The sequence below is a fragment of the Dermacentor andersoni genome, chromosome 2 (assembly GCF_023375885.2).
Source record: "Dermacentor andersoni chromosome 2, qqDerAnde1_hic_scaffold, whole genome shotgun sequence".
Lineage (NCBI taxonomy): Eukaryota > Metazoa > Arthropoda > Arachnida > Ixodida > Ixodidae > Dermacentor > Dermacentor andersoni.
Window position 1 is genome coordinate 76,548,466 of NC_092815.1, and position 15,673 is coordinate 76,564,138.

General features: G+C 41.2%; 1 protein-coding gene across 1 annotated transcript in view; it reads left to right on the plus strand.

Moving 5' to 3' along the window:
- Positions 1-15,673, plus strand: part of LOC126541800 (unconventional myosin-Ie-like) — a 364,609-nt gene that overhangs the window by 335,487 nt on the left and 13,449 nt on the right. The window contains exons 15-23 of the mRNA XM_050188736.3: positions 1,256-1,337; positions 2,411-2,517; positions 3,077-3,175; positions 3,829-3,973; positions 9,903-10,017; positions 10,518-10,687; positions 12,084-12,143; positions 14,119-14,204; positions 14,970-15,119. Of these exons, the coding sequence (XP_050044693.1) occupies positions 1,256-1,337; positions 2,411-2,517; positions 3,077-3,175; positions 3,829-3,973; positions 9,903-10,017; positions 10,518-10,687; positions 12,084-12,143; positions 14,119-14,204; positions 14,970-15,119 (1,014 nt within the window). The remainder of the gene's footprint in view (positions 1-1,255; positions 1,338-2,410; positions 2,518-3,076; positions 3,176-3,828; positions 3,974-9,902; positions 10,018-10,517; positions 10,688-12,083; positions 12,144-14,118; positions 14,205-14,969; positions 15,120-15,673) is intronic.

Below are 15,673 nucleotides of genomic sequence, written 5' to 3' on the forward strand. Positions count from 1 at the left end.
ATTCAAATAGCCCGCCCCCTTGTGGGGAGCGGCGACGTTGCATACGCCATCACCGCCTTTTACTGCCATTGGTGAGGAAAATGGCACAGGCAGACAGTGTGACGGTTTCTTTGTGCAAAACGTAAACGTGCACCCGTGGAGAAACCGAGCCAAAACAGAGCGTTGGATTCGTTGCTGCAGCTGCTCTTGGTCAAGTGGTATTGACCGTTCAGGAAACCCGCAACATCACATGGATGTCGCACTTTAACTTGACCTAATATTTGCCTTTGGTGTCTCTCTAAATATTCGCCTTAGGACATCAATAGCTTTGCTCTTTTGCAAATCTTAGTCACCTTCGAGGAGGTTGAGCTGGCCACACTTTGATGCACAAGATTGGAAAAGAACCTTTTGGCATATTCAGAGCATGGGTGGAAATATAAACAACTTGAAATTGACATGTTTTCAAGCTGTTGACGTAAAAAAAACAAACTCTTGTGCTGTATTCACAGAGGTGCACTATGACAAATTGGCTGAGCTACAAGTTGCATAATTATCCTATTGTCAGAACGAAACATTCCATTGCAAACCAATGCTATGGTGTTTATTGCACACAAAATGGGTATTAATCCTAATTAAAATGCAGTAGTTTGGTTCAAGTTACGGTGCTGCTAGAGCTCCTGCCTAGAATGCACTGGTGTACTTTTGCTTGTATACAGTGCATTCTAGCCATGAGCTATGAGCATGCAAAGTAACGATTTCTTCACGTTCACGTTTTTCAGCATTTGCACTGTTGCATTCAATAGGAAAATAAACTTATGACAGTGCGTAACAGGTTAAAGGACTTTTACTCTGCCATTCTTGTGTAATTGTGTTTCAGCTATGAACAGCGTCTCATTTTTATTTCTTATGGAACAATATATATATTTTTTTTTACCTATCCAAGCTTGCTGTTCAGCGATCACTTTCTTTGGTGTTTGCTCTTGAATAGGACTGTGGAACCACCAAGCACAGGGGTGGTTCCACAGTCCTGTTTATCACTCCACATTCCTAAGTGCACGGGGGTTTTATTTGTACCTCCCTTCACTTGATCTACTCCATCGTTTCTAACTCCTCTACCTCATCTCTTAAGCCGTACCCCACTACTCGCTATTATCTAAAACCAGCAATGCGCCAGAAGAAGAAGAAAAGTTTGTCACAGGGCCTTGACATGTTCAGTAAATTTTGGAGCTCACATATGTTGGTTTACAAAATGCACAATTATTTTTTTCTTCCACAGCGCATTCATCAAGAGTCTTTTTCCTGAGATTGTATCCGGGACAGTCAAGGGTCGACCTACAACAGCTGGTTCCAAAATCAAGGTTTGTTGCATAACCCTTGCTTTAGTAAACTTGTCATTCGGCCCTCGGCACTAGCACCTTTATGGCTAAAAAGGAGCTCCTTATAAACAAGGAAGTCCTGGGCCACTTTCTTTGGTAGCACCAGCCACCTATAAGTTGAGGAGGAAATGCCACTTAAAGGTACAAACATGAAATTTGCATCTTTTCTTCTTTTCCTAACTCTTTGTGAAAATTGAAATTTTATCACTAATTGTGCATCACATTGTGTACGTGTGTTTCCATATCAATAACAATAATAATAATTTTTGTGCACCGAATGAGGTGTGTCTGAGTGCTGTCGATTGCACTTTGTTTTATGATTTTGAAATACTGCAACGGTGCTGTTGAGGAACCCTGTCATTATCGGATCATTATTGTACATTGGCATGACCCTGTATTATGACTCATAATCAGTGACTGCACATGCGTCACCTATAAAGAGAGAGAAAAAGTAAATGTGGTCAGAATTTTGATGCTGAAATTATCTGATGCATGAAATTGATGAACGATGTTGCAAGGAATACTAATAGTGCTTTTCATTGCTCAGTGTGTGAGGTCATGCTGCATCAACTGCCACTGTGGGTGTCAGTGACTGTGGCATTCTGCTTCTATTCATTACTTCACAGGTGTCATTACCCGCTATGGCAGCCATACTCCGGTGGTTAAGAACTCCGGCTAGCCAAATTAGCCATGAGCTGTCCACTATGGCGTCTATCATAGCTCAGGTGACTTTGGCATATTACACCTGACAGATTGGACTGCAGTGACAGCAATTAGCCCTGCAATTTTCTTGTTTTATGCTCTTGGTGGCAGGGCTAGCAGCATCAGGTTGTTGCCATTTACGTTCATGGAGAGTCGAATGTGCAATTGGGTGGTTTTGGTTTCTCCCAGAGTTATCGGCCAGGAGAAAAAAATCTGTTGCATCGAAACCGCATTATTGCTTATACTTCATGCTACTATTCCAAATTCATACAAGCATTATTATAATTTTTTTCTACATAACAATTTGGTATGAGGCAAATTGCTTAGATCGGTGTCATTTTTTCTCAAAACAGAGCCAGGCCAACAAGCTGGTAGATGCACTGATGAAGTGCACACCACATTACATTCGCTGTATCAAGCCAAACGAAACAAAGAAGGCGCATGACTGGGAAGAAGATAGGTGAGAGTTCCCTTTTAGCAACAGATTCAACATCTCCTTTTTTGTGTGCATATAGTGTACATGTGTATGTGTGTGAGTGAGAGAGAGAGAGAGCGAGATAGTTGGGGTTGTAACTGCTAAGTTGAATGAATAATGAATGAATGAATTAATTAATGCTTTATTTAGACAATACATTGTCTGGGATGAATGAATAATGGACTGACCATATAAGTTCTTGTTTTATGAAACTGGGTGCAGTGCTTGCCAGTTACAGCATTTAAGCAGGGAAAACACAAGGAAGGCGGGAAATGGAAATTGAAGACGATGAGCAAAACGAGACCGAGATGAAAGCAGGAGCCAACATTTCGACAAGTGGACTTGTCTTCTTCAAGGCGACTTGAAGAGGACAAGTTCAGGTCTCCTTGAAGAAGTCAAGTCCACTTCTCTAAAAGTTGGCCTCTGCTTTCACCTTGTTCTCGTTTTGCTTAGCATTTAAGCAGGAGATTCTCAATCTTTGTGATATGGTGTTTGTAAAAATAGTCAAGTAATGTAGACTGTTCTGTTTCTCCTGGTGACCTAGGGTGAAGCACCAAGTAGAGTACTTGGGCCTGAAGGAAAATATACGTGTGAGGCGAGCTGGATTTGCCTACCGGCGAGTCTTTGACAAGTTCCTGCACCGGTGAGCTTAAGTACTTGTGCATGTTAGACACTCTTGCACTGTGTTGGCACATTCATGACCTTTACTAATCTTGACTGCATGGCTATTTGCTGCTTTTGTGCTTTCAACTACTTGTGCAACCATTTGTAGTATTTGAAAACTGTGCAAATTGCCAAATTTGTACAAAACTATTTTGTCCTTTTGCCTTCAATGAGCCCATGTTAACCTTAGCAACAGGTATATTATCTAGTTCAACATTAGAAAGCAGACAGCATTGCAGCTATGAGAAGCCTCTAAAACTTGAAAAAAGAACACCGCCTTATCAAACATGTCTGTTTGGCCTGCTGTGGTGGCTTGCCTGCTATGACATCCTACTCCTGAACACAGGGCCTCAGGTTCTATCCCAGGCCACAGCAGATGAACTTTGATGATGGTAGAATGCAAAAACAGTGTTCATTGAGATGTTGGTACCAATTAGAAAGTACTAGGCAGATGACATTAACCTTAGGCTTTCAACTATGGTATTCTGTTATTACCTAAGTACAGCATTTTAGTGCATAGCAATCAACCGGTTATAGAAAGCTCATTTGGGACACAAATTTCACTGAGCCTTTCATTGGTGTGTTGTAAACACTGCTGTGTCTGGTCTAATCTTTTCTCTCGCTTTCATGCAGATATGCAGTCCTGACCAAAGAGACCTTTCCAAAGTGGCATGGAAACATCAAGGAAGGCATCCTCCACATTCTCAACAGTGTTGGCATGGACAAAGACCAGTACCAGCTTGGGAAGACAAAGGTCTTTATTAAGGCACCCGAGTCGGTATGTCGCCTCTTCTGTTCATTAAGTAACTGTTCTGTGTTTATTAACTGCCCATAACATTTTACTGTCTATATTGAAGAGTGAATCTTGCGTACCAGAACATTTGTAATAATGCATACGTTTTCTCACTGTTGTATGCGATGATGCTAGTAGCATGTTCACATGATACGAAAACCATGTGCTGTACTGGAGCTGCACATTTCGTTCATGCTAATCAGGCACCTAAGCTAAGCTCACAAGTTCTGGTACCTAGTAAGTTGTGACCATTCCTATGAGTGTGGTGGACATAATACTAAAGTCTCTACACAGGCAGCTACATGATGACTACCTGTTCGGTGTGCACAATGCGCATTGAATACAAAATCATCTTTGACTGTTACATCCAATTACACTTGAAAGTACGTATAATGAAGGCCTGGTTGGGGACTGCCCCTACAAACTGAGCTGTGCAGGAAGTACTACAATGCTAACAACCAAGCTCATTGTCTGCAAAGCAGTGGCAGTAACATAGGCTCTGGCAAGGTTATAAATTATGTGGTATGTGTGATGTCAGAGTTGCATCAGTCGTCCTTGACAGAAGGCTGTCTTAGCTACAGTAAATATACTTGCATCCGCCTACATGCCTCAAGGACTTTTTTCTAAAAGCATCCATCATGCGAAGTAGATCATGCATTCCCCCTCCCCCTTCCCACAAGCATGCACACACCTGCTTGCATTTTTTAAAGTCTACATACTACTTAATGTATCTTGATAATGCCAAGGCTATTCATTTTCAGCTTTTGTGCTGCCCGCTTTCAGTTATTAAAAAAATAATGAACCTTTTATTTTACACTTTTCAGACTTGTAATGTGTTGAAGCACTTAAAAAGCTTCAGAATTAACATCCCAGCATGGTGGTACCGAAACTCCTCATCTCTTAGTTCATGGGTGATGACCTTCACACGCACTTGGTGTGCAGTCTAAGTGGGACTGGTGTTAACGAATGGTCATGATGTCTAGAAATGTGGGGCTGTATACTATGGAGTAGGGCTGTCATGTTTTACACCCCACTAGCAAAAACCACAGGCCAGGTGCAATGCACACCCACACTTTACAAAATTCAAGGAATTCTGCAGCAGGGCTCACTTACGCATCAATATCATCATCATCATCAGCCTATTTATGTCCACTGCAGGACGAAGGCTGCGATCTCCAATTACCCCTGTCCTGCACCAACCAATTCCAACTAGCACCAGCAAATTTTCTAATTTCGTCGCACCACCTAGTCTTCTGCCATCCTCTACTGTGCTTCCCTTCCCTTGGTACCCATTCTGTCACCCTGATGGTCCAACGGTTATCTAATCTGCGCATTCCATGACCTGCCCAGTGCCATTTTTTTCTCTTAATGTCTATTAGAATATTGTCTATACCCGTTTGCTCTCTGATCCAAACCGCTCTCTGTCTCTTAAAGTTATGCCTAGCGTTCTTCGTTCCATCGCTCTCTGCGCAGTCCTTAACTTGTTCTCAAGCTTCTTTGTCAGTCTCCAAGTCTCTGCATCATATGTCAGCACTGGTAAAATGCACTGATTGTATACTTTCCTTTTCAATGATAACAGTAAGCTTCCAGTCAGGAGCTGGAAATGTCTGCCGTATGCGATCCAACCCATTTTTATTCTTCTGTGAATTTCCTTCTCATGGTCAGGGTTCCCTGTGATTAGTTGACCTAGGTAAACATACTCCTTCATAGACTCTACAGGCTGAATTACGATCTTGAACTCTTGTTCCCTTGCCCGGTTATTTACCATTATCTTTGTCTTCTGCATATTAATCTTCAGCCCCACTCTTACACTCTCTCTGGTAAGGTCCTCAATCATTTGTTGTAACTCGTCCGCAGTGTTGCTGAATAGAACAATGTCATCAGCAAACCGAAGGTTGCTGAGGTATTCGCCATCAATCCTTACTATTAAACCTTCCCAGTTTAATAGCTTCCAAGCACGCAGTGAATAGCATTGGATAGATTGTGTCTCCTTGTTTGACCCCTTTCTTTATAGGTATCTTCCTACTTTTCTTGTGTCGAATTAAGGTGGCTGTGGAATCTTTGTAGATATTTTCCAGGGTACTTACGTAGGCGGTCTGTACTCCTTGATTACGCAATGCCTCTATGACTGCTCGTATCTCTACTGAATCAAATGCTTTTTCGTAATCTATGAAAGCCATATAGAGAGGCTGTGCGGATTGCACTCTGCGGATTTATTGATAACCTGATTAATGACATGGATGTGAGCCATTGTAGAGTATCCCTTCCTGAAGCCAGCCTGTTCCCTTGGTTGACTAAAGCCCAGTATTGCCCTTATTCTATTGGAGATTATTTTGGTAAATATTTTATATAATACTGAAAGTAAACTAATGGGCCTATAATATTTCAGTTCTTTAACGTCTCCCTTTTTGTGGATTAGTATAATGTTTGCATTCTTCCAGTTTTCTGGGACCCTTGAAGTCGATAGACACGTCGTATAGAGAGCCGCCAGTTTTCCTACCATTATGTCTCCTCCATCTTTGAGTAAATCGGCTGTAATTCCATCCTCTCCTGCTGCTTTTCCCCGTTTCATGCCTTGCAAGACCTTTCTGACCTCATCTCTAGTTGTAGGAGGAGTTTCTGTATACTGTTCATTATTGTTTTGAATAGAGTGCTCCTGAGTCCTCTGGGTACTGTACATGTCGGTGTAGAATTCTTCCACTGCTTTTATTATACCTTCGAGATTGCTGACGATCCCTGCTTATCTTTCAGTGCATACATCTTGGTTTGTCCTATGCCAAGTTTACTTCTCACTGATTTCAGGCTGCGTCCATTTCTTACAGCTTGTTCAGTCTTTCTCACTTTATAATTTCTAATATCACTTATTTTCACTTTGTTGGTCAGTTTTGATAGTTCTGCGAATTCTATCTTATCTCTTGAGTTGGACACTTTCATTCTTTGTTGCTTCTTTATTAGGTCCTTTGATCCTTGGGAGAGCTTGCTTACTTGTTGCCTTGGTGCTTTGCCTCCCACTTCAGTTGCTACCTCTGCAGCCAGCCTCGTTACGGTTTCGTTCATTACCTCTATTTCATCATCATCATCTCTGTTCTAAGGCTGTATATTTGTTTGCAATATAATGCAGAGAAAGCTCCAGAGTCAGGGGTCAGCAGAAACAGTTTTTATTTACCCAAAGACCCCCATGCATTGTATCTGAGTGGCACAGCTCATGTGCCAAGGCTCTTGTGAGAGGAATCAGCTATGCATGGCTTTTGAGAGCTAGGCTGGCTGGTTCACCAAGGATGAGAAGTTGGGGGAGAGAAAGCTGCTGCGTCCAGTTTGCAGTGGGAATGTGAAGCATTTTCCCACCATTAAAAGGTGCTCAGCAGACAGGGGTGAGGAGGAGATAAATGAGAAAGTGGGGTTTGGTCAGAGGGACTCCAACCAGGGCCTGTGCAGATACCTTTCACTCATACATGTGACTCAAACATGGGAAAAAGAAGCATGGTTTTTGCAGCAGAAATCTATAGCACACCCTGCACATTGCCATCACGATAGGGGTTTTTGGAGATTAGCCTTGGCAAAATGGCAGTGATCACTGGCACATAGTATTATAATGTACAGGAAAATATTTAAATTGCCACATTACTTAATTCCTGTAGTATTTAAGGCCTGTTAGAGTGTGTACGATCAGCATCAAATGAAACTTGAACAGCGGAGCACGTAGCCCAAGCATAAGTGAAGATATAGTGTGCGCCATCCAGTCATCAGCATTGACAGCCGCGCACATCCGGTTTGGCCGCACTGCGCAATCCCCCTCTAGTGAGATAATTTCGCTTCTGTTCTGGTTCTTACATTTGAAAGGGATAAAATTTTTTAAAAAATGAAGCTAAAATATTGCAGTTTACGGCTAGTCTTGTCGCTCAGATCGCCGAAACCACAAGTGCTGTCGGCGCAAACAGCGGTGCGCGTGGTGCAGTTTGCACCGTCATCACAAGGTAGATTCGCCCACGCGGCGCGAGTGATGACGGTGCAAACTGCACCACGCGCACCGCTGTTTGCGCCGACAGCACTTGTGGTTTCGGCGATCTGAGCGACAAGACTAGCCGTAAACTGCAATATTTTAGCTTCATGTTTATTTTTTTTATTTGCTCCCTTTAAAATGTAAGAACCAGAACAGAAGCTAAATTATCTCACTAGAGGGGGATCACGCAGTGCGCCCAAACCGGATGTGCACGGCTGTCAATGGTAATGACTGGACGGCGCGCACTATATCTTCACTTATGCTTGGGCCACGCGCTCCGCTGTTCAAGTTTCATTTGACGCTGATAGTACATCATTGTGACCTAAACTGTAGCTGCATGCTCTCTTCTCAGGTTACTAAGCATCGAAATTGTTTTATGGGCATTGTTTATTCTGTGCACTAGGCTGATATCCATAGTAGAGAGGAAGACACCAACCAAAGGATGTAACTAATACAGTAGACTTCCATTAATTTTACTACAGTTCATTTGATTTTTCGGTTAATTCGATCAAGTCTGAAAGTGCCGACCGGCAACCATGTTTTTTCTATAGACCTAAACTTTTGTTATTTTGATCCTAAAACTGGCTTTTGCCCGATAATTCAAACTTGACCAGTCAGCATGTACGTGCCTGACCCCTATGGTGACTCCGATAGCGACCCCTTAGTGGCACCATCTGCCTCGGCAGAGTTAGGGGGCAGTGAATACATTGAGCCCACGTCATGTCTTGTCTAAAACGCCCATTTTCAGCCCCCTCTAGGAAGATTTTCAGCAATAACCATTGTTCACAATGTTTGATTATGGTAGTATTTGCCCGATTCTGACATGCCCCCCCTTTTTTTTGAAGAAAATTCGGCCGAAAATTGTCTGTGTGGTGCAGTCGGGCACGAAGCCAAAACCGCCTTGCTTTTAATACGTGTGTACTGCGGTGAAACTGACTTTAAAAATTGTGGGAGCTGACTTTAGGAAACCAGCCGCCATTGTGCAGCAATTGTTCTTGCTGAAAAATCAGGTGCGTATTAGATTTCTACTACTTTGTTTAGGTGCTTTAATGTCATTTTTACATTAGTTCACTACATTGGACACATAAAAAGTGGGCACGCATTTGATTCGAGGGCATCTTAAAATCAGGCAAATGCTGTCAGATAAATCAGCAGTGTGTTTTGCCGTTTTTCGTACATCTTGTTTAATTTGACCTGCTGTATCATTTGATCCATTTCATCTGTCCCATCAAAGTCAAATTAACGGAAGTCGACTGTATAGGTTTAAGATGTTTTGGCTTTCATAAAGAAGCTTTGTCTAGGAAACACAAAGTGCTCAATGTGAAAAGCTTAAACTGATATTAACCACACCTTCTTGGTTGATGTCCTTTCATTTTTTTTCTTTGACATGCTTTCACTTCTTGCCCAGACAAGATTCCAAGATTCCATCAGACCTTTGATTGCAGTATGCTAGCTTTGTTTTAATCTTCTGCCTTGCATTTATACTTTCTCGCCGATGTTCAGTTTCGTTCAGCTCGATGTATATGGATGCATTATTGCCTGTGGATCGGTATTTGCAATCCTGCAATACATATGAATGCGCACCATGCATATTAGATGTGTTCAACAGTTGTAGACTACCAGGTGATCGATTAGTAGCAAAGGGATGAGTGAAAAGCTCTTAAGAGTAGCTTGTTGGGTGAGTTTGTACATCATTAAGTGGCAAAATGCCAGCGAATGGCAAGGAAACTAGAAAAATATGTGAGTAAGAAACAGAAAAGGTCACAGGAACGGTGCTACACCAGTTTACCAGCATCCTTCCTGTCACTTTGTCATTTTCTTATGGTTTTTTAGGGTTTCATTCCCATTTGCTGCCGTTCTACCATAGAAAGGCTTCTGATAGGATGTTTACTATTGCACCATTGTTTCTCGCAGCTGTTTCTGCTTGAAGAAATGAGGGAGCGGCGGTATGACCAGCATGCCCGGGTCATCCAGAAGGCATTCAAGAAGTACTTTGCCAGGCAGCAGTACCTGAAGCAAAAGCAGAAAGGTACCAGTCATGCTGGCTTGGGCATTCTTCTGGACATATTCATTGTGACATATTCATCATACAAAAGTGTGCATATACTTTGTTCAGTCTGTTTAATAAGTATATACAAACTTAGTATCATTCTAGTTGTGCGGTGGAGTTGTCCTGATTGCCAACTACACCTGTTTATCTTGTTAAGATTTATTCTTGACACAGTGTTTCTGTTAGATAATTGAATAATTGATTGATTCTTGCGACTCAATTTCCCAAAGCAATACTGGGAATATGAGATGCCGTAGTGGAGGGCTCCAGATTAATTTTAAATACGCAAGCGTTTTTTGAAGTGGGTAGTGGATAAAGATAAATGACTCACTGGGACCCCTGAATTATCTGTGGATATGCATGAGAGAGTCCATGACAGCTGGAGGCCTGTGAGACACTGTCAATATTGTATTCTGCAAGTTGCCCATCTTGTTTAGCTCTCATCTCTCCCTGCTCTGCGAACCTTTTTCACGAAACAGCGGCAGACATCCTGCAAGGTCGGAAGGAGCGGCGTCGGCACAGCCTGAACCGCAACTATGTTGGCGACTACATTGGCCTGGATCACCATCCAGAACTGAGGGTGCTCATCGGAAAGCGAGACAGGGTGGAGTTTGCAGAGACAGTTCTCAAGTATGATCGCCGTTTCAAGGTGGGCTCAAGAATCAAATAATGAATCTATATAGTTGCTTATGCCTTGCTGAAGCTAGTGTAATTTCATATTCTTTTCACATTTAATTTGATTAGTCGGTATCACCAGGCGAGTTCTACTTTCACCTACTCCTAAATGTAAATTATTTAAATTTGGGAAGATTTCATTTTTTTTTTTTCAATTTGCAATTATGTTTCTGTCATAAACATAATGCTTTACATTAAGTGCCCCTCATGATTTACCGTATTTACTCGAATCTAACGTGCACTTTTTTCCCGATAAAACGGGTCCAAAAATTGCGTGCATGTTAGAATCGAGTGCGATCCTAAATCTGCATTACCATATTGCCATCAGCATCTCAAAGTGGCCGCCTCATACGCACTTCGAGCCTAGCTGCCGTAGCTTCCTCCATGTGCTGCAGTACGTGAACTATAGGCAATGCTTCCTTTGAGTTAGGTTAGTGTACTGTCCGTCTTCCCATATTCTGCATTTGGTCTGTCAACATGGAAGTGCCAACTGCAAAGACATGCCAAGTTCATCACAATGCTGCAATTAAAAGGAAAGCGATCACGTCTGCGGAGACGGACGGAAATCAGGCCGCATCAAGGGCGCTCGGAGTTCCCAAAACTCGCGTGAGACTGGCGCAAACAGGAGAAGCGTTCTACACCGGTGGCTGCTACGTACGATGCGGCCGGGCGGCCCCTGTCTTTGAAAGCGATCTGCGACAGACTAGGCGCACATCTCTAACATCTAGGCGCACCGCGCTGTGTTCTCTTCGCTTAGTTCACGTTGAAGCGAGAGGCCACACAAAGATAAATTCTCTCACTCCTGCTACTGCACTACCTCGCTCAAGCATTTTGATAATGTTTCTGCGGTCATTAAGTGAGACGTGTTCTGTTTGCTTGTGCGTGTGTAACACCATGCTTGTTAATTTAGCTAGTAAATTAATGTTTAATAGTTTATACGGCCAATAAAACTACAATCCTTACTTTTCATACAGCTGTCTACTAATTTTCTATCGTAATCGATGCTGCGCCTTTCGGGTGAAACTGCAACTTTTTTTATTTATCACAACTTTAGTGCATTGGGGGTAAATCTTAGTTTTTTCCAAATGAGAGAAAGGTGTGTTTCTATATGAAAGAATGAGGTGCACGGTACTGTAAAGGACTTTTGTTTAGGTCACAGCAAACAAGTGCACGTTACAATCGAGAGCATTCTTTCCCCCTTTTTTTTGGTCGCGGATATCGGGTGCGCGTTACAATCAAGGGCACGTTAGAATCAAATAAATACGGTAACTAAGCTTTGTAGTCCCTTAGAATAAGCAATGTCATTATGTGTTTAACTACACATTACTATTGTGTGTTTCTCATTGCTTACTTCTTCTTTTCTTTTTCAGCCTGTGAAGAGGGATCTCATCTTAACTCCCAAATCCCTGTTTCTTATCGGCCGAGAAAAGGTAAGGGGATATTTTATGTACTCTTTCTTTATCTTAGGTATTGAACAGAATATTTTGTCGCAGTGTAAAAACATTCATTCTTAAATTGCCACCAACATGCCTTTTCTTTCTTTATTTAAACCGAATTTCTACCCTTCGCAACTTTAAACCAAACTATGTTTTACTTATTACAGTGTAATACACAGTTGGCAATCGTTGAGAATCTGATCTGTGGGTCAAATGTGTCTGCTTTTATATGAGTCATTGAAGATTCCACAGTAGTAATCGCTGGTGCTCGCATGTCTTCAGAAAGTACTGCACAATTTGTGTCGCACATGCAAACCGGTTACACCGGACAGAACCGTCAGTAACATTTTAGAAACTTCCAATACGTGCAGGTGCTTCCTGTGCTGAGCGATAATCTTTTACATTTGTTTGCCAGTGAAAAGTAGTCAGCCGAGAAAGATAAACAAGTACACATATCAATAGGAACCAGTTAGCCCAGCAACAAGTAGTAATATATGATCTTTACTGCATGTTGTATGCAACAGTAGCGTTGATTACTGAACTAGACAAGAATAGAGAACTGGGCAAGTTGAATTATGTCCATCACGTAGGTGTACAACAAGGGGAGCGTCCATTTACTAGGCTACTGCATGATTGCTGAAATACTTTTCTCGTATGTGACAAGAATGTTGAACAAAATATTTTTTTTATTCGTGAAATGTCTTTTATGAAATCCAAGGTATAGTGCCTGACATCCTAATGATTACCAATTTTGTTTTCAACCCATTCTGTTTAGAATTTTCAGTGAAGTTAAAAAAATTTTTTATGTGAATATGAACGACAAAGGACAGGGCAAAATAAAGACAGAATTTCCTGTGTAGCTTGTGGCAATGAATGGAAGGTTTTTGTCATCAGCTGTTTACAACTTATGGGTCATGGGTTGTAAGCAGCAGGCGGTTCTTCAGACTTCCTATTTCACAATCATAATGATGTGAAATATCGGCACACATGATTTGAAGGCCATTCTTGTGCCACTCAAGGCATATCACCGTCAACAACTGAATTTCCGGACATGCCCGATAATTCGGATGCCTTCGTGGCACCGCCACATACTCCATAAAGTCAATGTATAAGAATGTCTGAAAGTTCAAATGCAAGAACCCTTTGCTTTCCGACTTTTTGGACTTTTTGCCATGACTGCAGGTCTGAAATGTCGTTAATGAAAGCCACCCCTGCTGCCATGTTGATTATCTCGCCGCCTCGCTCGAACCGGCACTCCCGCACACAGATCCGCTGGTAGCTGTAGACTGCCATCTGCAGCACAAAGTGTACAAATTATGTAGTTAGCATTGCTGACACGCAACATTACTGAAAATAGTTTTGTTGGTTTTCTTTCTTGATGCCGGATATTTCTTGCTAAACATTGATTCCTACTGGAATCATTGGCCTAGAATGGATTAAGGTATGAGCTTTGAGATACAGGGTGAATTATAGCTGAAAATTTTGTCGAATTTGATCAGCAAGGAAGGCTCAAATATAATAAAGAAAGGCATAAAAAAGAACATAATACTACTGCTAAAATATTAAATAAAAGCATACTTGCACCACAATGCCAAAGCCATTTATTGAACGGTGCAGTTCTCAGAAACTTTGTAGGTTGGTGTCCAAGCTCCACAATATTGTTAGTGGATGGTTATCAGTCAGATGCGGTAACTGCATCTGTCCATGGTTTTATTCACTCCAATGCGCAACGCTGTTTGCTGGATTTGTAAACTGATAAAACAAAATATTCTAACTTGTATTTTTAGAAGAAATCAAACAATGAAAAATGGTTTATCTCTTTTATGCGCAATATAAGTCCCACATTAGTGCATGTTGCATGCTTATTTACTTGCTTACCTGCTTGCTTTCCTGGCACATCAAATATTCAAATAGCAGAGAGATATGTTTGTCTACATTGTTTTCTTTCTTTCTTTTTTACTACTTTCAGATTAAGAAAGGAAATGACAAGGGCAAGATAAAGGAAGTCATTAAGCGTAAGATTGACCTTGAAAACATTTCTCAAGTGACAACGAGGTAAGCAACCAAGCACTTCTGTATGTACACCTACGCAAAAATGTTTTTCAGTGTGCGCAACTCAGCAACAGCTCTGATTTTCTTGTAGCCTCAGGGAAAGGCTGCAAATGAAGGGCGGCTTGCATAGTTCACGTAATGTGATGCACAGTGTACTCGTTCATTTATGGCTCCATGCCTCCATGCTTAGGGAGCAAAGTGGTGCAAAGAACGTTTGCAGGCAAACATACTAGAAGTGTGCCAATGTGAAATGGGACACTAAAATTGTATTTAGTGCTAGTAATTTTCTTTGTTTCTGTGCTGAAATAAAAAAGGTTCCCCGACCAGGATTCTTCAACACAAGAATTATATAGAAAACAGCAGTCAGTGAGGCTCTGATTTACATGCTTGAGGGAATCGCTGTTTAAACAGAAAATGTGTAATCACTTTTGTAATACACCTTAGGCTTACTATTCACATAGGTGACACCTGTACACTCAACTTTCCATTGTTCAGACTAGTATAATTCAAACAAATTTCAAAATTTTAACTGGCCCACAAATGTTTTATATTTGAAAGCACTTATTTTAAAGTTTCAATGTGGAATAAAGCACTTGAATAGCACTTGCAGTGTGGGATGTTTCCTAGTTTTTTGCTGACGCATTGTGATTGTTCTGGTATTATGTGGCCAGCATTTGTGTATTGCAGATTAATTAATGAACTGGTCTAGACTGTAACAAAGGAAAACTGCAATCTAACATGAACATTCTGTCTTTTGCCTCTCTGCAGCACTCATCAAGATGACTTCATAGTGTTGCAAGTGAAGAATGAGTTTGACACTTTCATTGAATCTGTTTTCAAGACTGAGTTCCTCTACACTCTTGACAAAAAAGTTCGGGAAAAGTGCCAGCGGCCACTGAACCTGCAGTTCTCTGACAAGTAGGGTGACTTTTCTTCTTCTTCTTCTGTTGTTTTCTTCGCAAATGCATGCATGCATTCTCAGAATAACGGGTGCATGATAAGAAGGTAATAGTCTACAGCATGGAGAATGGACTAGAAGTGCAGTTCTTAATATTTTGTCAAATCAAGCTTAATAATGAAAAAATTATTCATTTAACTGTACTGCTAACTACAGTAGAGTGTTAAGAAAATTTAGCATAGAAATATATTGCAAAAGAAAAGAGTTGTGGACTCACAAAGGAAATTAGTAAGACATATTGTAAATAAAGAACAGTATCTATGAAACTTGTCCTAACTGAACACTAAAGGCAGAAATTGAATCTGTCGAGATGGTTAGATTATCTCCATATCATATAGCTCGATATTGTACCACTATATCGCAAAAATCACATCTATCAAACCATTTCTTCTACGTTGTTTTCATCAATGATGAAATCATTGTTCTGTTGGTCACTGACTAGGTGGGTGAAACCTGATTAGTGAAGTAAATTCCCTTAAGCAATTTTTTTAGATGTTCTTGTTTTAATGCAGGA